Source organism: Dipteris shenzhenensis, chromosome 7, assembly GCF_047967505.1.
Source record: "Dipteris shenzhenensis isolate YYH24624 ecotype China chromosome 7, Dip_SZ_1.0, whole genome shotgun sequence".
NCBI classification, from domain to species: Eukaryota; Viridiplantae; Streptophyta; class Polypodiopsida; order Gleicheniales; family Dipteridaceae; genus Dipteris; species Dipteris shenzhenensis.
In genome coordinates this window covers 10,105,048-10,126,344 of record NC_141602.1, presented here as the reverse complement: position 1 = coordinate 10,126,344, position 21,297 = coordinate 10,105,048, and the positions used below count along the sequence as shown (strand labels likewise).

The 21,297-nt window shown below is 41.9% G+C and overlaps 1 protein-coding gene across 1 annotated transcript in view; it reads left to right on the top strand.

Moving 5' to 3' along the window:
* The window catches only part of LOC147899930 (5'-3' exoribonuclease 3-like), a 115,805-nt gene extending 105,481 nt beyond the window's left edge, over nt 1–10,324 (top strand). Inside the window, exons 18-23 of the mRNA XM_087376974.1 lie at nt 7,380–7,454; nt 7,624–7,781; nt 7,896–8,000; nt 8,137–8,212; nt 8,338–8,417; nt 8,511–10,324. Coding sequence (XP_087233100.1) covers nt 7,380–7,454; nt 7,624–7,781; nt 7,896–8,000; nt 8,137–8,212; nt 8,338–8,417; nt 8,511–9,354 — 1,338 coding nt within the window. The 3' untranslated portion in view covers nt 9,355–10,324. The remainder of the gene's footprint in view (nt 1–7,379; nt 7,455–7,623; nt 7,782–7,895; nt 8,001–8,136; nt 8,213–8,337; nt 8,418–8,510) is intronic.
* The last annotated feature ends 10,973 nt before the right edge of the window (nt 10,325–21,297 follow it).

Below are 21,297 nucleotides of genomic sequence, written 5' to 3'. Positions count from 1 at the left end.
CTAGGCCTACAAGACACATACCAAGGTATAAGTGGCATCTATGGAAAACCCATGAGATGGCCTACATGGTAGAGCTTTTGGCACGGTATTGAAGTCCCCCTCAAAGTCAGCCGCATCAGTTGGTGACAGATGAGGAGGCTCTGATTGGTGATAGAGGACCTTGAGTCCATCCCAGAGTGGATCCTTCTGGAAATTCTCGAGGGGGGCGATCCACGTCAGAGGATTCATATCTCAGGATTATCGGGTTAGTGCCTCCGTTGCAGAGAGCATGGACACCTAGCTAGGGATTGTTCTCGAGGCATGAGATGACCCCCTTAACCTCGTTGCTAGCTAGATCGTGAGCGAGAGCCACAGGAGGACAGGCAGTGTCACCTGCGCAGGTAGCACTAGCATAAGAAGAAACCTTCCAAAAAGAGACTGGAACACAAGAAGAAACCTTCCTAAAAGAGACTGAAGAACCGACGAAGGTGAAAGTTGAGTGCGCTCAGTCTCAGGAAGACTAGACCATGGAGGAGTCGTCCGTCCTCCTGGTAGGTCTTGTTAGGGAAGGGACCCAGGGAACACCGGCAACTACTTAGCAGTTCCATGACCCACGAGGTGCGCAAGGTCCCGCTCGATAGGTTGACAGACTCACGTCAATGCTAAAGGAGGAGACCTCGGGCTCACAGGCCAGATCCTAGAGACCACCTGCTCTGTCTTCATCCCTGGCTTTTTCTTTCGCGACAAAGGAGGCTGCCCCCCCTCCCCCTCCTGATCCCTCTCTACTCCCACGAGTCGCCCCTCCCCCCGCCTCGGTCCTCCCTTCGCCGACACGTAGAATTATCATCCTCGCAGCCCCCCTTCTCCCCCGACCCGGCAGTCCCCCTCCCCACCCCCTCAGCATCCCAAGCTCCTTCTTAGACCATACTGGACCCTCTTCCCACGGGCGAGGGTGGGACCTCGCAGGTAGGGGCTTCTTCATCCTGTTAGAAGTGTAGCCCGCTGCCCAATGGTTTCCCTGAACACGGCTTCGCCTCATCAAGCGACTTCCCCCCCTCTCACCCCTCAGCCTCTAGACGGGCCTTAGCTCATATCCTTAGTCCTTAGCTCCAGGGTGCTCTCTTTCAAGGGAGTTTTGGAGGGTGGGGCCTTGGAACTACCTTGAGATTTCGGACTCCTATCCTCAGCCATTGGAGGTGACGCTTTTGGTTTTGCAGCCTCGTAAAGCGGGTTGATCAGTGCAATGGGCTCCCACACACATCCAGCTTGGAGGTGCGACTTCGCTTCCACAAGGGTGAAGTGGACTCCAGCTTTGTTTGATGCCATGTTGGATGATCAGTTATTGCCCATGATGGACGAGTGGATGTCTGTAGGGTTTGGATCTATGGCTCGCCCATGGTGCTGAAGTTAATTTTCAGCTGGGCTTCGCGTAGGAGAAGTTGCGCGGCCTTGCAGTAGGAGTGATTAGATTGCCACCCAAGGCAAAGCTTGATGAGTCGCACTACTGGCCACTCCAGAAGTGTGCTGAGATGTTTGGGGTGGACGTCTCCTTTCTATTGCAGTGGGCACGGAATGTAGGCGTGGATCTGGTAGCCACTCTGGTATGCTGGAGGACTGATACGGACTACTCGCCTTCCAAACCCCCAATTAAAGTTGTAAAAGGTAGTTTTGCTAGAATAAGCTCTCACTCACAGGCGAGCCTTGTTTCCTGCTTCCCCCTCCCCGTGAGTTGGAACATGCACGGGCTCCTTGACCGTGCTCGTAGTCAGCCACAGTACTTGATGCTTCCCCAGGAGTTGCAGAGGACAGTGGTCGTCCGACATTGGACTTTCTTATGATTTAGGAGCATATGTTCTCAGCGAAAGGATATCGGACGTCGTCATCACCTCCTGCTAGGTAGAGGCCCAAAGGTTTGGTCTTCAACAGTAGGTAGGAGTGGAGGAGTTTGCATCTTGGTCTCGCAAGCAGTTGGCCATGAGGTTTTTGGCCACTGAGAGCTCATTGCAGGGCAAGTAGTCTGGATGGGAGTCTGAGCAGTTGAGTCTAGGATTGGGATTATGAACATTTATGCACCCGCTTGTCGTCAGCACTGCCCTGCTTTTTGGAGCCCGTGGTAGAGAGGAGCACATGGGAACAGTTCACCTTTGCGACTAGAGGGAGGTATCCTTCGCGAGAGGTGTTGTTCACGAGGGTCCCAGGCAGCGTGCAGTTTTCATTTGGCCAGCGAAGAGTGGATGGGCTTGTGGAGCAGCTAGATAGATTCTACGTAGGGGGTTGAGCATTGCACGTGGGTAGCTCTACTGGCATGTTGGCAGGTACCACCATGTCCCCGGCGGTGCTCTTCCTCGAGCAACAGTCCCGCACCGGACTTCCTCAAAAAGGGATCTGCATCGCGGATAGCCTCCTACAGGAGAAGGTACAACGCGCAGTGGTACCTGTCGGTTGATGGGCCAGTTGAGGGATGGGCGGCTTGGGTTGCAAATGCGATCCAGAGGAGCAGTGACGAGCTTCAGTCACAGGCCTTGCGATGGAGACATGCGCTTCAGGAGCGCGAGAGAGCGCTGAGGTGGGATCTAGCTTCCATTGAGAGACTCAGGGAGCACGATGTGGCTTCGGGATCGTCATGAGGTTGCGAGACTCTTCTTAATGCTACGGAGGTTTGCAGAGTTGAGTTTTTGCATCACTCATCCCGGGCCAGATGGGTCCAGCAGGGGGACAGGATAAGCGGGAAGTCTTTTCAGACCACTAGGCCACGTTCAGCATGGACGCAACTGTAGAGGTTGTGGGATGCCCAGGGACAGATGCACTTAGACCCTCAAGAGGTCCTTTGAATGCGGGCTCTTATTCATCAATTGACTTTTGTGCCAGATGATAAGTCCATGAGGGCTTGGATGATTACGGGGTGCACCCAGGTGGGCTTGCACAATCCGAAAATAGTAAATTTGACTAAGACATGAGAAATTGCTTGACCAAGCCATAGCTTTGGAAAAAGGGGAAGGCCTTAAGGGCAAAGCAAAGAAGAAAGATGTAGATAATAACACTAAAGAAGCACCAGTGAAGAAGGATAAGCTCAAATCCGAGCTGAAGAAGGCATTGAAGGAACTGGGAATTCGTGGGAAGCTAGGTACCAATGAAAAATGGTGCAATATGTGTTCAAGGAGTGGCACACTGAGAATGATTGCAAAACCAAATATTGCAACACCTGCACTAAATTTGGGCACGATGAATCTAATTGTTGATTCAATGGCAAAATCATCAAGCATTTGCCAACCAAGTGACAATTGACACTCGGCCAACAAGTGGCAAACTGCCGTGCCCCGAGTGTTTTTTTGGTGCGATGGGCAGTTCTTGAGAATAGAGGTTCCCCTTAGGGTCCATTTCTATAGGGACACCCTCCTCTCTTTCCGTTGTCACTTCTACAGGATGGGACCAGGTGGCTAGTTACAGACAGAGTCGGAGAGCGATGGCGGGAGTGCGGGTGATTTATGGGGGTTGGAGTGGCTGCGGATCAAACTAGGCAAGGTCTGGCACATTGACCCGGACACAATACTCTCAGTTCCGGAGGGAGCAGTGTGGTGCCTTGGGCTCAGGGATGGCTGGCCTCTTCGTGATGTGCAGTGGGACCCAAGGGAGTGGTTTTGGACGGCGCGGGTAGGAGATTCGGACAGAGCGAAGGAGGTGCCTTTCTTCTCTTACGCGGCGCGCATCGATTGACGGATTAAGTTAGAGGCCAGAGCTTAGACCTTGTCGAGGGAGAGACACTGGGTAGAGTAGGATGTTGACAGGGAGGTCATCTCATGTTTCTAGCCTCGTCTTTGGACCATATTGAGACCACGCAAGATCTCCTACTTTTTTTGGTTGATGGCTCATCCACTGGCCCGTGGCTAGAGCAGATGCGAGTCGATGCCTTTGTTGTGCAGAGGGTGTGCTGCAGACGATTCCCCATTGCCTGTGGGGTTGTGTAGCTGCTCAGAGGATCTGGTTTGCCTCATTTCGCATAGTGGCTAGTACTGAGCAAATGCAGAGGGACTTCACTTGGGGGATGGTAGCATGGCTCATAGAGAGCGGGCACCCTTTTTCCATCAACATAGTGTTGCCAGCTTATAGGATCCATGGCCAGCAGGTCTCCTGGATAGAGGCCTATGATGTAGTACCGCCTTCCCTCTCACACACCTCTTTCTCACCAAAGGACAGTGTTTGGGAGACGGTGGCCAGCATTATCGCCTGGACCATTTGGGGTGCTCGGTGCAGTCAAGTGATAGGGGGACAGACGATGACTCCGGCGGCCACCCTAGTGGCCATTTGGTAGGATATCATCTTCACGCTACGCGCTACTTGGGAGCACGGCACTCCAAGATCGTCATTATACCACCTCCATTGCTGTTAACTCATGTTCCTGAGGCAACCTAGGCAATGAGCCGATGCCCTTGGAATAGGCTGTGTTTTCTAACAGCCTTTTCATTACATTTACCGTCTTCAGTCCCTCTATGGAGGTTAGAAGCACTGGGTTTTTAAAGCATTAATAGAAGTTTTCCTTTATCTGGAAAATTAATAAATTAATAAAAATAAATAAATTAATAAATCATATATATATAAGCCATTTCAAAGCTGAATGATATTAAAGGTTGTTAGTAAATCAAAATTTTCACTTGAAGATATAAAGAATATTGCAGAGTGTAAGCTCATACAAAATGTAAATAAAAAATTTTGCTCAAAGAGCTAAAGAATATTGCAAAGTGTATGTGCGTAGAAATGCAACAAAGAAGCTATAAGCATGATTATGTTGAAGCAGTGGATACTCTTTAGCCCTACCTCTTAGATTCATTGTGTACTCCCATTGATCAAAATAGTTCTTTGTATGCATAAAGACTCTTTACCCTCAACTTAATCAGACTTTCTCAACAAACTCGCACACACATGCACATTTGTATGCATGTATTTATGTTAGACATGTGAGCGCAAGTGCACCTGTTCTCTTATCCAAGAAATGACTCTCACCACCTCCTCCATCTTTCATATGCTACCAATCCTCCTGATTCAAGAAGAGGCATCCTTTCACTTGGAGGTAAGTTCCTCTCTTCTACCTTCATGTTATGTCCTTAAGGACATATAACCTTGTTCCTCTTTTATCTTAGGCTGGAAATACAGCTTTGCAATAGTATCATGTTTTTACCCAGAACTGAGGTTTGATATTGTTCTTAGTCATAATCAACACACCCTACAAAATGGGATTTGCACTTAACTCCTGCTTATGGTTGTGTAGTGGTCTACGTGATTCTTCCTTGCGTTCCTTCTTCTTAATTCTTCTTAGTTTGAGTTGTCTCTAGAACCCTCCTCCAATTCAACAAGAAGGATAGAGAACATGGTAATTAGCTGCTCCTGTCTTAGCCTAGACAATGCCTCCGTATCCTTTCTTTTCCTTCTGTTTTTGTAGCCCACCCTGCAAATGAAAAAGAGGATCACAATGTACTAATTACATGTAATAGTCGGGGGATTAGCAGCTCAAATGAAAATTTTCACTGCTGTAATACAGAGAGATAAGATTTAAGATAATTTACCGCTGACACCAACTAGACATACGTGCAGATTTTTTTACAATATAAGGTAACACTAAGATCTGAGGAGAGGGAGAAGAGACTTATGTTGTGAAGTCTATGTGACACATATAAACATCAGGGAAAATACTATATTATTTGTGCTGAAAGGGGAACCTCACTCTTATTCCTTGTGTTTTAACATTAGCAAGCCATCCTTTCAAGAATGATCAAAGGAGAGGAGTAATGTAAGGGAAAACACTTGGACTGTGGGATAGGTGTGTGAAAGAGTTACGTATTTTTGACATAAAGTGAAAATTGACACACACACAAATCATTATTTAAGACGGTGTAGGATGAATGCTTGGAATGTGAGGAAGGCAAGAATGTGTACGAGGCTTGAGGTATTTCTCAAAGACAACATCGTTACATGCAAGAAAGAATAGCTTCAGGTGTGCTACCTAAAACATGGGAAAAAATTAGGCATCTACTTGCTTGAAGGGCACTTGAGCCTCCTCAGTCGATAACAAGCACATCTTTGTCCATTGTTGAAGCAACTGTCCTAGGTGAGCATTGACCCAGGCATAAGAGCTTCAGAATTTGCAATTTTTAGGCAGTTACATAGCAAAACTGTCTACGTAAACAGAGCTCCTCATTGGGATAGTTTTCATATTTCTGCAGAGGTGCAGAACAACTTTTGGAGGAGGCTCTAGAAATCCCTTAGAAATAGAAAGGTCACTCTTTTCTTTTGGCTTTCTATTCATGGAGGGATTGCGGTGAACCTGTGGAGATCCAGTTTCGGGGCTGACCCTACTTGTCCTCGATGCCACGCAGCAGTTGAGTCAGTTCAGCATTACCTTTGGGAGTGCAGACAGGCAAGGATGATCTGGAAGGGTGTTGCTAGGATTCTTTGAATATTTCATAGAATATCCTTCTTCATGACCTAGGGATCAGTGGCATGGTTATCTCTTATTGGCCCTCAAGTGTTTTTCGAGGGACATGACTCGGACACATCCTTCATTATACGACACACACTGATGGCCATCTAGGCAAGCATGCAGGGATCCTCCAGAGCAGCTACAGCCAGGAGAGAGATTTTTTTCAAATGTTGGAGAGGATCTCTGTTCTTCTCTGAGTCTTCTTCAGGGTTGAGGTGTATTTTCAGGCTCCGCCTTGGATTTTTGTTAACTCCTTTTGAGCTTTTTTTTCTCTCATGCATGACATGATGTACTCCCGCATTTAAGCTTGCTCTTGCGGCTTTCATTCATACTTAATGAAGTAATCTTTTTGGGAAAAAAAAACTGTCTACGTAAGGACTGTGGAGGGGTTAGGCAGTCATGAAACCACACCAGTATTGCTTGAGCGGATAGGGCTTCTCCATCAAAATATCAAGTGTGTGGCCTCTCACTTGTGTTTGTGAAAGTAGCTAGGTTGCACTCAACACACATGAGACCCAGATAAATGTTAAGCTACTTGCTCAAAAATCAACTGACTAGTCTGCCTTTAGGTGGCTCTCAAATGATAAGCTACTTGCTCAGAAACCAACTCAGTGCTCTGCTTTAGGTGTCTTTCAAATGATTTCCACGCTTATCTAGGATGCCTGCAGGCTGCAGGTGGCCTCCCAACTAGCTGGTACTTAGCATAGTGGTTGGTTGGGTGGTGGAATTTGCAATGGGTGAATGGAAATGCTTGAATAGTCAGTTTCTTGTGGGTGCAAGCCTTGCTTGTTCAGGCTACATTGTGTATATGATGCCTCTGGGCTGTAGATGATATACAAGATGCATCATGCTGTCCAGTTGACTTGTGTGTGCTTTTTTGTAATTTGCCGTACTGTTTCTAAATTTCACTCTTTGGGTTTTGTTTCAGGGAGTAGCTAAGCTTCCTTTCATTGAGGAGGCCCGGCTATTGGCTGAAATTAAGAAAGTCGAAGGCACTCTAACAGTAAGTGTTGGGTTAGCATTCAGATACGCAAATAAACTAGGGCATTGGTAAAGCACCTTATTGCTATGTATGATGATTACTTGTTCCTAGTGCAATCAAATTTGCCATATGCTCAATCTTCTGAAGTGGCTTTGTAGGAATTTTCCTCTGATGTAAGTTTTTCTTGTAGAATGAAGAATTTCGAAGGAACAGTATCATGGCAGAGATGCTGTTTGTGACTTGCAGCCATCCTCTTGCACCATGCATATTTTCATTTTACGACTCTTTTGGTCATCTTACGGGCCAGCAGCGAGCTGAAGTACTAGAGAAGTTAGACCCTAGAGCAAGGTTTGTGCCTGTATTATGCAAATGTGTAGTCGTATCTATAAGTGCATAAAGTGAAGATGTGATATTTTGTTCTGTCATCTAAGATAAGAGCTGACTTTGCACATTCCATTACAGTGGATGCATGAATGGATTTATTGGATTATGCGATGGTGAAGCTTGTCCAGCGGTTTTCACATCTCCTATCGAAGGAATGCCTAACATAGTCAACAATCAAGTTCTGTAAGTCCTAACCTTCCTGCCATGTGCCTTTTCATAAACATAAATATAAGCTTCTTGGATTACGTTTGGCAAGGGAATCTTTGGTATCTCATCAGCAGAAAACTTTGCTTTGAATGTATTAATTCCAACATAACAGATCAGTTACATACAAGATGCCTTCCCCACATCTGCATATTCCAAGGCCTCCTGATGGGGTGATATTACCAAAGAAGGTCAGTTTGAAACTTTGGTTTACTTGGAATTCTGTAGCTTTGGAAACTTCTGGACTGAGCAGCATATTTTGAGATGTTCTTTTTTGGACTTACTTCTTGAGGTTTGTGTACTGGAACTTTTTTAGACTATTACTGAGCAGGATGTGAAGTTACAACCTTTGTGGCATGAAGATGATGGTCGAAGGCAGCAACGAATTCAAGATAGGTAGGATACTGACAGTTCATGGTTTTAGGATGCTATGATGCTTTTGTTGCTGGATTCTCACTTTCTAATGTTGAAATGTTTCCATATTGGCAGGCCCCCCGTGCCAGGAGCTATTTCTGGAGCACAACTAAGCGATGCCTCACATCGGCTCTTGATGAACAGCTTGCATCTAAGCAGGAATGGAAACACAGGGGTATCGATTCAGCATGCTAGCTCTTCCCATAAGTCTGTGAGTGGAATACTAGCGACACCTTCAACTTACCATGGTGGTCGCCCTGCTGGGCCACCTGGATATGAGCAAGGCTTCTTTGCAGCAGCAAGCTCAATTGAGCCTAGAACTAGTAACAATCGCAGTCACTCTCATGTAAAGGCATACTCTGCATTTGCTGATACCATGTCTGCTCATCAAGGAAGTCATGTATCTCAAGACCATTTAACAAGAGGAGGCTCTCAAACTCACCATTCTGAATATATAACTCACCAAAGTCGAGCAACTGGCTTTCCGGTGCGAGGTAGTGGTTATCATCCAGCTTCTTCCCTACCATACCCTGCAACTTTGCCCCCTTCCTACGTATCGCCAACAATCCAAGGGTCACCCTCATTGCTTCAGCCACCCATCTTTTCGCATTATCCCGCTTCGCGATATTCAAGTTCCATTACACCAGGAGGTGATTATTATAATCAAAAATCACCTCAGGCATATCAAGTGAGTCGTAGCAGTTATTTTAACAGTTCTGTGCCAGAACAATATTCAGTAGAGCCTCCTCGAATCCCCCGCGACCTTTCCCAGGTGCCCCCAAATGGTCATGCCCAGGCTTATGCCTATGGAAGTTTAGAACAATTTGTTGCTCCAAACAGGTTTTCTGCACTCGAGAACAGAAGAGGTCTCTCTGGGCGGGGAAGGGGGGGGCGCTCAAGGTTCCCAAATTGGCGCTAGATGCAATTGTGGGCTTCATTTTTGTAGCTGTTGCTGGAGGCTCTCAAGCTGTATCCAGAAAGCCTTCCAGAAGATGAATCAAGCATACATTTGGGGAAGATGCTACCTGGAATGTTGGCATTTGCAATATGTTACAAGGTTCAAGAATACTTCCAAAGAAAGAAAAGAGGTCCTGAACATTTTAGAGACTCATCAAATTGGACTAGGAAGTTGAGCTTGTGATTACACAAAGTTGTCCTGCTTCTGGCCTTAAAGGCAATTTAATTAAATTCAGAAGTGTGGAATAGGCTTTGGCTCAAATACATGGTGATTTGTTGCCAGCTTATTTACAAAGCCTGTGAGAAGGTTCTTTGAGAATAGTGGAGATTCTGTTCTGTATCATACAGAGGGCTGGTTGATTATTCTTTGAAACGAAGTTGAATCAAGTCAAGTATACTTTTGATAAATCACTCGAAGATGTAGCCAGGCACCTTTCAACAAGACTCTTTAGAGGTGACAGTCCTTTTTTACAACCCATGCAAGTTTGGAGCTTGCCATGTGAACTTAAATATTTATATTTTATCTTCCCTTAAAGGGTAGACTGGAGTTTGGGCAAGCAGGGGACAGCAGCAATGTTCGTTTCAACCTCTGGGTCCAAGCTTTTCTTCTGTAAGCTCTTCCTTTGCACTATTGAAGCTGACCTGCATTATTACTATGGTCAGCACCTACGGGAGGAGATTCAAAGTAAAAAGAATGACAGCTTTTTTTGAACGAATTTCCCATCATGGACTTTATATCCTGATTCTTTGTTCAATACCTGGAAAGATTTGGTGACTAAGCAGGTTGAGCAATAATGAAATATGTGCCTTCTTTTATCATGCACCACAGACAATTTTTGGCTTTATGCCCTCTTCCGACTTGCTGTAAGTGCTTCTATTTTCTATCTTGAGTGATGTCTTGCCTTATCAGCTAGATTGTGATAAACTCTATCTCAAGTGCGGCCTGCTGATATTCCGATAAATTTTTTCCATCTTAAGTGGGGTGTTGCCTTATCAACTAGGTTGTCAAAGCATGTTTTCGTGTTAGTGTTCGTCTGGGAGAGACTAAGTGAAATCGTATAGTCTTCACAAGCAGCTGTAGCTTGACTGAAGAGAATGTGGACTACTTCCTGATTGGCCTTCTCCTATAGTGCTAGCCTTGGTCACGGCTGAGTCTGCCCTCTGGAGTGCCGACAGAAAGTCAATACGAAGACCTTTTTATAAATGGATGCTCATGTATGCGTGGGTGTGTGGATTTGTATATGTGAGAGCACATGTTTATACCATGGTCTACACCCACTTTTGGACACTCATGATGCCAATGGGGATGTCATAGTAGCTTGTCCCTGCTATGTGTGGAGTCTGTGATTTTGAACCTCACGACTGACTATCATGAGATTGGAACTGCACACTGTGTTGTATTTGTAGAGGATGAGTTTGGGCATGTTCCTGGATTCATCTAGATATATTCTATTTTTCTGCCCTCTTGTTGCGTAAAGTGAAATGCTATCCTGCAGGGTGAAGTTGAAATACTATCATGCAGGGGTCTTTTAAGACAAAATTGGAGATCTGTAAGGCTGGACCATAAATGTAGCATGAAACATTGATACTTTGGTATAAAGAAAGAAGAATCATTTCAATAAGAAAGACAGCCGTATGTTTTATATTTTGTGCTAACAGTAACCTTAATTTCAGGTTGTGTGTCACCTATTGTGTCTGCTATCAAGCATTTGAAGATGTGGCACGTGAAGTTTGGGTCGAAGGGAGAGATGTAGGCTAGATGTGAGATTTGTACTTGCATAATACACCCTGTTCGGTTACGTAATTGTAGTGATGCATCAAACAGACCATGATGCATGTGTAGTCGATTTTTGGTAGTTAAATGAATGTGATTGTCAAGGGAGAAAAGGGAGACCACATAGATTAATTATAGTTGTTCCTACATGGCCTAGTTCATACTTGACCATAGACATAGGCCTAGATCATCTCCAAGTGGGATAGAGATGAATGTAACAACCTGAAAAACCAATGAACGGATCAACATAAACAAAGAGCTAGGGGACCTCCCAGCCATAGAATTTGTACATCGAGCCAACCTTGAGCTTGAGGTCCACAAACCATTCTAGAATCAAGATAGCGTGATAGTACGATGTGTCTCCCATACCACATGTCCTCACTGATGAAGGTGATGCCATCATGTTCCTTGCTTTGAGGGCACTATGCTTGAATCTAGGTCCTCCCAAGGCCATGGGGCCAATTAAGTCTTCACTGTATGTATAGAGGCCATGGTGTTCCTTACTCGTAGGACATGTCCTACATCATTGTCCTAATTTAGACAGTCCTGATATGATAGTTCGTCCATGCTAACTGAAGTTTAAACGTGGGCCTAGTGTTCCCTTGGTTTGAGCCCTTTGTTGTTTCAATGAGGACGAGATTCTCACACCCTTAACTAGAAAAGTTGTACGAGATGGATTAAGGATATGGATGATTGAGGACCCTTTAATATTCAAGGTGAACCGTTTTGATTTCCATATACAATGCTCTATCAATGAACACTTTCTTCTGCTGTCCTCAGAGGCTCAAGGCTTTTTGTTATCTTGCATAAATTCTGAAGTTGCATTCACCTTGATTTTTGAAGACCTTATCCAAGGTGGACATGGTTGATCTCATTCATGAACATAAAACCAATCATCCTATTGGGCCAATTTCTAATGCTATTATAAACAAACTCTTACAATTCGAGGAATTTCTTTCTACTCCTTGAGACCTCAACATATCTTTTGTAGTTTGAGTGAATTCTTTAAATTTGGCCGTTTGAATTCTAATGATTGGTGGGGTAGAGATTCGAATATTTGATTTTGGATTTACTTTCTTGCTCATAATGCCCAATGAATTTATGAATTTTTAAGACGAGAATATTGTTTGGCAATCTTGGGTTATCTACATCTGCGTGAGTCCTTTCATTACCACCATCCAATTAAAGTCATGGCCTCTCTTGGTTTTCAACAACCAACAAAATCCAAAGGAATATTGTGCCATGATTCTCTAGGATCTCTAATGGATGCAAGAGATTGGCTTTTTTCAAGTAGTCCATGTTGTTTGAGGTGTAGATGGTAAAACTCTGGTAAAATGAGATTGGTAAAGACAACAGATTGAGGAATGTATCTGTGTTGTTAGCCCCTTGAGACCCAAAGGGAGTGGTTTTTGTCTGGGACATTCTTATGATCCACCCATGTACCTATGTTTGAGAGAGAGAGAGAGAGAGAGAGAGAGAGAGAGAGAGTCATTGGACATTGTGTAGGTCTGGTTAAATTGGCAATAGATTTATATCTTCTTATCTTGTCTTCTTTTCAAAGTTACCGACTTGGCATTCTTATATATGACTATGCTTGGACAATAAAAATCTCTTTTAAGAATTCATTTATATCAACTACTTATTTTAAGGCGTCTTTCTTGCATGGGATTTCATAATTGCAATGAGTCCTTTGTCAAAATTGAGATATGTAACCTAGTATTCGTTATTTTTCAACCCTGAAAATGTTGCCACAATTTGTAATTGTTAATGTTATGCTTAGTCCTTTTGTGTTGGTGATTGTTGTCATGTCCATCTACGCTCAATGTTTTACATCTTATCATATTACATTTTGTTGATCCACTTTCTGCATATTCATGAAAGACCTTTGTATAATCTATCATACTAATCAATGGAATGTAGAATGGCTTGACCTGGAGAGCATTGCTCAATGAAAGGAAATTCTTGCAAGTTCTTGAGTGTCTTCAAATCTATTTCTAGAAATTTGCATATTTTGTCAGATGTCTATTTTTGTTGATTGATTTTATTCTTTGGTACTTGATATGCTATCGAGGCTGATTTCATCTTTCTTCAAAGATAATAATTTTCCCCAGTCAAATTATGTGGCTTTGTATGGGACTTTATCAAGAACTTTGTTTGTGACATCTAGTACTTTGTATGGGAATTCATTTATACATTTTCTTCTTTCAAATTTTTAATATCATCTTCATATATAGGATTTGGATGTTTTGAAAACTTTCTTGGCCTTGCATGTTGCCATAGACCTTGGTGACTAATTTATTTGGGACAAAGATACAATTAGAGAGCGCATGGCATGTTGCCAAAGGAGATGGTTGATAACCATTGTGGTCGTGAACGAATAGGATAAGGGACGAGGGAAGGGAGAGAATCAGTAGGAGCTTACCTTGTGCCACTATCACTCATGATAATAGGTCAAGAAAACCAAACAACAAAGAAAGAAAGACTAATGACTAGTTGTAGGAGATGTAAAGAACGAAACTGTTATCCATTGATTGGAGATTGTTGCTTGCATGTGTGGATAGCAACTTTTTCTTTGAAATAATTCCCTTTGTACTTTTTCAAAAATTAGCTTGAAGTTCGTACAATACATACATCAAAATATCAATCAACAAAATAGCCTGACATATTGGAGAAGTTGAGAGATACTAAATTTATCCATTATTATAATGTCTTGACCCATTTCATTTTGTTTAATCCCACATATTAATAAAGTCATCTAGGCTTTTATATGAAGCCCTTTTGTTCTTCCCTTACTTAAATTTAAAGAGAGCCCATGGCACATGTTGCCAAAGGGGAGGGATAGTTGCGAATTTATCGGGCATTGCCAAATGGGGATGGATCATTTAGTTGTAAATTTACAGGGCATTGCCAAATGGGTGGGTTTGTGACCATGTGTTCATGAGATTTTAAAAGGGGAGGGCTCACAACAATGTGGTTATAGACTCTTCAAAGCTAGTGCCAAAGTGGAGGGAGCACGACCATGCCACAGCATGTTGTCATAGGGCAGTGCAGTTCATGACCATGCATGCATGCATGTCATCATGAACCTATGTCAGGCTACAAAAAACATGCATGTATGGCTCAAATAATGCATGCGATTTTTAGCATCTTCTATTTGTGCATGCAAATTTACATGGTCCTCTCACACCCCCTCCCTCGTCTAGCCTACCCAACCCTACTCTAGCTTGCTTTCCCCCCCTTATCCCCTTTCCTGCACCTTCTTCCCTCCCTTTCCCTTTAGCCTTTCCTATGTTTTTCTCTTCCCCCTCCTACTATTGTGGGCTCTCCCCCCTTCCACTTTTTTGTCTTCCCCACTATTGCACACCACCCCTTCTCCTCTTTTTCCCTTTTCTTCTCTCCTCTCCTCATACCTCCCGGATATCCCTCATAACCCACTTCTTTTGCCAAACCAACCTCCTCAATGTTTTGTCTCCTCTCTTATTACAAACAACCTCCACACTCTTGCTCCTCTTGCGCTATTGTCGCCTCCCATTCCTCCATATTTCTTTCGCTCCGAGCCTCTATCTTTCTCCTTGCTACAAAGCCTCCTTGCTAGAAAAAATGCTACTTCAAAGAACTTGTAGCTCGCTTGGATGACCAAAACGTTTGCATCTTGCTTGGATAGGTTGGATCATCAGATAGCTTTTTTGGATGTTTTTTTAATGGTGGATGACCATAATGCATTCTTAATTTGACATTTAGCATGATCTTGTAAAAATTTGAGATGGCTTGTAACCTATAAAAGCTTTATAAGGTGTGATACATTGAACCGGTTTAGGTGATAGCTTGTTTACAAGTAGTCAATAGTGTTGATGTATCTACCCAATGTTCGTTTGGTATTTGGTCTTCAACCTTTGACTTCTTAGAATCTATTAAAGAATTGAGACTTTTCTTTGATAAAGAAGACCCAGTAGTAATTACTATAGTCATCAATAAAAGCCACATATTTAGTGCACCATCAATGATTTGGGTCTATGCGGAACCCCATACACTAGATGTATCAAGTAAATAGCACCTTTTGCTCTAGTTGTGCTTTTGCCAAGTTGGCTCTAGCTTGCTTTCAAAACAAAGCTCCAAATATTTTTCCAAGAAATTTTAGCCTTTGAACACCAATTGTCATATTCTAATTTTTGAGTTGTATCAAGAGTTTGAAGTTTGTATGTCTACATATTTTGTGCCATAGTTTTGAAATTCTTATATTTTGTTATCATTGTATATAGATTTGGTACTAAGGCTATCATTATGAGTAACCTAACGTCTTTCATTGCTTTTCTAACAATTTGAATTTTCTTCAATCATGCATGAAACTCCGTCGAATACTCTGTAATTTTTCTCTATTATATATTCACAATTGACAAGAGATTCTTGCTAAGATTTGAAACATAGAGTACATCATCTATCAATCCTTTCTACTTGAAAACTATCCATGGGAACTGTGTTCTTTCATTCAAGACAATAATTGGACTATATGCTTGACATTTTTCTTGATGAATCTCCTCTACCTTGAAAGTTTCCTTTGTGTTGTATCAATAACTACCTCTTAAATGTTGGTTGTCTTGATTTATATTTATTGTTTACTTTGATCTTATTATTGATGTTGATGCTAATGTTGAAGTCCACCAGCTCTATTCAATGATCCACCTCTTCCTCACCCTCTACTTGATAGTTAGAGTAACTTTGGTTGGTTCACCTAAGAACCTAGGTAGGACACCCTAAAAGGATAAGACATATTCCCACAAACTTGAACATAAGATCCATTTATATCATGCACAAAAGCCTTGAGGCCAAAATTCACCCTAGGTTTGAAAAGCCATATCACATCCAAAAAAGCTAAAAAATAAACCTTGCATGAAATTGCAATTAGATATTGAAAGAAAAATCTATCCACAACTTATCATTATATTCGGCACTTTTTTTTCCATCATTATAACTTGGCCAAAGCTCATCAGAATTGAGTGGTCTTCATCATCCCTTGAGCATATTAAACCCAACATTTTTGAAGATTTTTAAGCAGAATTACAACGTATTAATCAAGAGTGCACATTTTTGCAATTCAATCTATAATTAATTCAAATTTAAGCAACATCAACTTGGACTCTTTAGCAAACTATACATGGAAATACAAAAGGGAGGGCATCCTTGTTCTTTAAGAAAAATGGAAATATAGTGACCATAGTTTATCTAGACCAATTGATGATCCAAACGCTAATCCTACCATTGCAAATGATCAATTAGATTGAGAAAAGAATGCAAATCACTTGATCAAACCACATGTATGAAACATAAATGATAATGCTTGGACGATTGAGAAAAATCCACATATCGCAAGAAGTAGGCATGCAACCTTGTATGAATCAAGGAACCCATCAAGAATTATGACACATAGAAATCAAATCAAACAAAGATTCTGACAAGCAATGAGACTGAACATGCATATTTGTTGAGGATCAAAGACACCAAACACTAAACTTATACTTGAAATGATGAAATCTGGAGAACTAGTTCAATTCATTCTCAATGGAATAACCATTGAAAATAAATTGGCAACATGGAAGAGATACAATAAACTTTGTTGGGTTAAGAAGTACGGACCTAGGCAATTGAAGTCAGAAAAGGACAAACAAGTTAGCAAGACTTTGTAGTCTAATTAGGTCTTTGGTTGTCTTAATAGGGTTTAATTAGGTCCAATTGGGGTTCAATTATCTTTATACTTTAACCATGATTATGTAGTACTTGAATAAAGGCTACCTGCCTCATATCAATAGCATGTGCAACACCCATTCTAGCACATGGCGATCTTATCAATGTGATGATGTGGTAGGATTCTTTTTTTCCCTGTTCGTCTTCTCTATTCCTCTCTATCACCCTTCCATTGACATCACCAAGCTTGCTACTGGTGTCTACTAGTGCATTGCACAAGCTTGTTATGGGCTTGAGATGCTTGTGTTTATTGCTACCCTACTACTATGTGTGTGTGCTCTTCTTGTGCATTGTGTGTGAGAGCATGCATGTATGGCAACAATTGCTTGTGTTGGTTATTCTTGCTATTTATGTGTGTTACTTTCTAATGCTTATTTTCTTGTGTAGTTTGTGCACTATTTGTGTTTGTACCACATAGCACTAGTGCTCGGTTGATGGTCTAGTGCTTGCCCAAATAGCCCTCTACCCTGATTCTCTACCACTTGAGAAAATTTAGTGCCCCATCCATCTCTAGGTCTCCATTTGTCTCTGGCTAAACAAGAGCTACAAGTCAAACTCTGTAATGCTTAGAAGTGAAAGGATACTAGGGATCAATGCAAATATTGAATCCTCAAGGGCATCCCTATCTACTAGGGATCAATGTAAATCTTCAGCCTTTAGTGCTAGAGGTGGGGCTGGTGCTCAAACTCCTACCAAGGGTTGGCTAGAATGAGTCTCCCAAACAGATGCTACCAAACTAGATGTATACTCCTCTTCATCAATTGTGAGGCTTTCCTAGTGAGGGGGGCCTTTGAGAAGATCCACTGATGAGACTACTACCACTAACTTCCTGTGTAAGGGATGATCTAAAGAAGGCCTCTCTAAAGCAAGAGCTTGCAAGAATCTAAGGCTGAGGTCTCAATCTCACACTACTAGCTTGCCAAAAAGGGGTGTGTGCTCTGCATATTTAAGTCTAGAATGCCAAGTCCTCCCTCTCTTTGGGGTTGGATCATCATATTTGCTAGGTCATGCTAGCTCTAGTGTCCCTAGTGCCATTCCATATTGCCCACAATAATTTGTGTGCCAAGCACCTGAGCTATCCCATACAACCCCCATGGAAAAACTAGCACAAGGGTGTGTACCAAGCCTTGTCCAAGAAGACCTAGTTGGCCACAAGGGCCTGCTGTGTTGGAGAGTTTGCTTGACCTCCAATATAAAAGATTGGGCCACTCACTCTCTAGCACAGGGGCAATCTGTTGCTCCATTGAAATGTCAATTCTCACCTGCAACCTAAGTATCTCCCTATGTGACCTCACAAAATCCAACAACCAATAGCAAGCCTTAGTCCAAGACATTAGGAAAAAACGGAGCTCATTTTGGAGCCTTTTAGGTTAGACAAAAAATAGAGATCCTCCAATGAGAAAGAGGCCAACATTATGTTAGAAATGCATTTCTTTTTGCAAAAAAATAGAATTTATCTCTCTAGAGGTGCTCGATATATTGACATTTTGAAGTTTCTGCTTTTGTTTTCTAATGTGTCATAAATGCTGTACCAAATCCCAAAATAAATAAATTGACATTTTGAAGTTCGCTCAAGCATTTTTTAGTGTCATAAGTTTCTTCCCGCAGAGGTCAAAATGACCAAAATAGACACTTGACAAAAATGTGCTTAAGAAAGCAATTTGAGCACTTGGCCCCAAGCCAAGTGCCCAAATCATTTTCTTAAGCACACTCCTGTCAAGCGCCTATTCTGGTCATTCTGACCCCTTCGAGAGGCCAAACTTAGTGATTCAAAAGTCGTTTTGGGGGTTTTCACTTGCTCCGAACACAATGGTGATGCCAAAACCACCAAAGTCCATACCGAAATAGTAGAAATCCATTTGGATCCTTGGACATAGCATTTGACATACTAAAAAATGCTAGAGTGGGAATTTCAAAAAGTCAATTTATCTGTTTCACGATTTATATCTCCAATTAAATGCTTGACCATATAAATTTGTGCTTCTCACTCTAGAAATTCTTAATTCTGAGCCAAGAGATTTAGAAAATCATGAATTTCTTACAAGGCCCCAAAATGAGCTCCGCTTTTACCAATGTCTCTTGCACCTCCTTGGTCGCATGAGGAAGACGATTTATTTGGTCCAAGTGATCCTAGCCCTAGATACTAGATAGTACACCTCAAGGGCTCGTTGGACTCCCTCTAGACTCACTATCAATCCTCCATGAAAAGTGTTATCTTAAAAGTCTGAGTCTATTAGAATATCCTCTTGATGGATCGAGAGTCACATGCCAATGAGCCCATCATGCCTAGGAGTGCAAAAAATAGCCCAATCCCTTTCCACAAAAAGAAAAAAGAAGCAAAAAGAGGGCAACCCTATGGTATAGAGCAAGGGGCTTCTTCTATGTGACCCTTAATAAGCATTTGGATGCACTCCCTATATATAAAGACAAGACCCCTAATAAAAAGAAGATTTTGTGCCATTTGTTGGAACATCTAAAGGATCAACAACACTTTTTGCAATACTTGTATCACTATGTATTCCTCAACTTTGAATCCAAATTTATTGAAAACAAATTCCACATCATTTTCTCATTTGGCCAAGGAAGTTTTTGTGCCATAGTTGTGCAACAAAGCATCACTCATACTTTTTGTAATACATGTATTTCTATGACTAGTGTGTTACCAATTTGTCAATATTATGAGGTATTATCACCCATAACAAACTCTTGAGCTCATTATGGTTAAGTTTGCAAATAAAAGCCACTTACACATAAGTACTTGCTAAGAGGGCTCTATTTCCCACAATTATTACGCGGTGCCCCAACTACAAAAGGTGCCATATCAAGTTTAGTTAATTTACCACATGAGATGAGAAGCAAAGGATTTTAAAAGTTCTCATTTGAGTGTATAAGTCCATCCCATAAGCATACCAAGCCTCTAGAAAGTGCACCAAATGGAAGGTGCTTATAAAATCCCAAGACTTTTAAACAATTTCCAAGTATAAGAATGGTGAGTTCAAGGAGGCAAATTAGGTAGGAGGCTTTTGCCAATTTGAGATAACTTCCAAGCTTAAGAAGGATTAGTTGAAGGAGGTGTCATTTTCTATAATTAGCAAGGAAATCGAGTGTAAAGCTCATTGAGTGCGTGTAGGACTACACTATCCCTTTTTCTTAAAATATAACTATATAACTTTCCCATGTAAAGAAAGTGATCTATTTTTTACCCAACCTAAAGAAAAAACACTAACTCTCTACCCTAACATTAGGATTCAAAGGTAATACACTGTAATATGATGGAGAAACCAACAAATGTAAAGGGAGAATAGCTTTACTCTATAAGTCATCAAGTTCCATAATAGTTTCCATACAAATAAACATAAGCTTGACTTTATAGTCACTACAACAAAAAGTAGATTAAAAGCCTAAAGCATATTAACATATACAAAAAATCCTGCTAATAGTGGTTCTAGGATGTCAATATAGATTTTTATAGATACCAATTGTGTTGTATGATATTCTCACACATATTCACAACATATAGTTTGTAATTTTATTAGGTGGCAATTTGGTAAGCTAACAATATATGCTAATCTTGAATCTATTAACCAAGGACACTAGGGGAGGAAAGGACACATTGCAACTTGAAGGAGAAGAGCATGCCACACATCATAAAGAAAGAGCTCTTGCATGGAGGCAAGAGAAGGTGGAAAGACAAAAGGAGACAAAAGGTCAATGGAATGAGATGACTTGATTAGCAATTAAGAATCGATCATACTATTGGTTAGCAAAGGAAAGATCCAACTTGAGATGGAGAGTGGCTGAGGATGATCATGCATATTTGCTCGTGGAAGCACGGGTTTAGAATTCGTAACTATTAAAGCATAGCACGTTATCTTTCTTTCACCCCAAACCAAAGTCTCCCGAAGAGAGTTCCATTATAACACTCCATGTGGGCACGTTACCCTGCTTTCACCCCAAACCAAGGTCTTCCGAAGAGAGTTCCATTATAACACTCCATGTGGACACAAATGCGATCATACGATTACCGTTCCAATCCAAACCACTTGGCAATAGAAATCAAAACTACACAAGCGTGACGATACAAAGGCGCTTATAAAAATCCTACGACTTTAATGACGTAGATGTCGATCTCTTAAGCCTGGCGCCGTTGATAATCTAAAGCTACACATATTACGCCAGAAATTAAGTGATGAATTTCTATGGGTGATCGATTGAATATTGCTTCTGTTTGTTCAGCAGTTATACTAGTTACTCGGCAGCTTAGTAAGGCCTGCATTCGGATTTAATTGAAACATGATCCACATGCACTGGCTGTCACAAATAAATGGACATGTAAAGCTTAAGTTTGGAAATAGCATGGTTTACTCACAAGAGCTCCATAGAAATACAGAG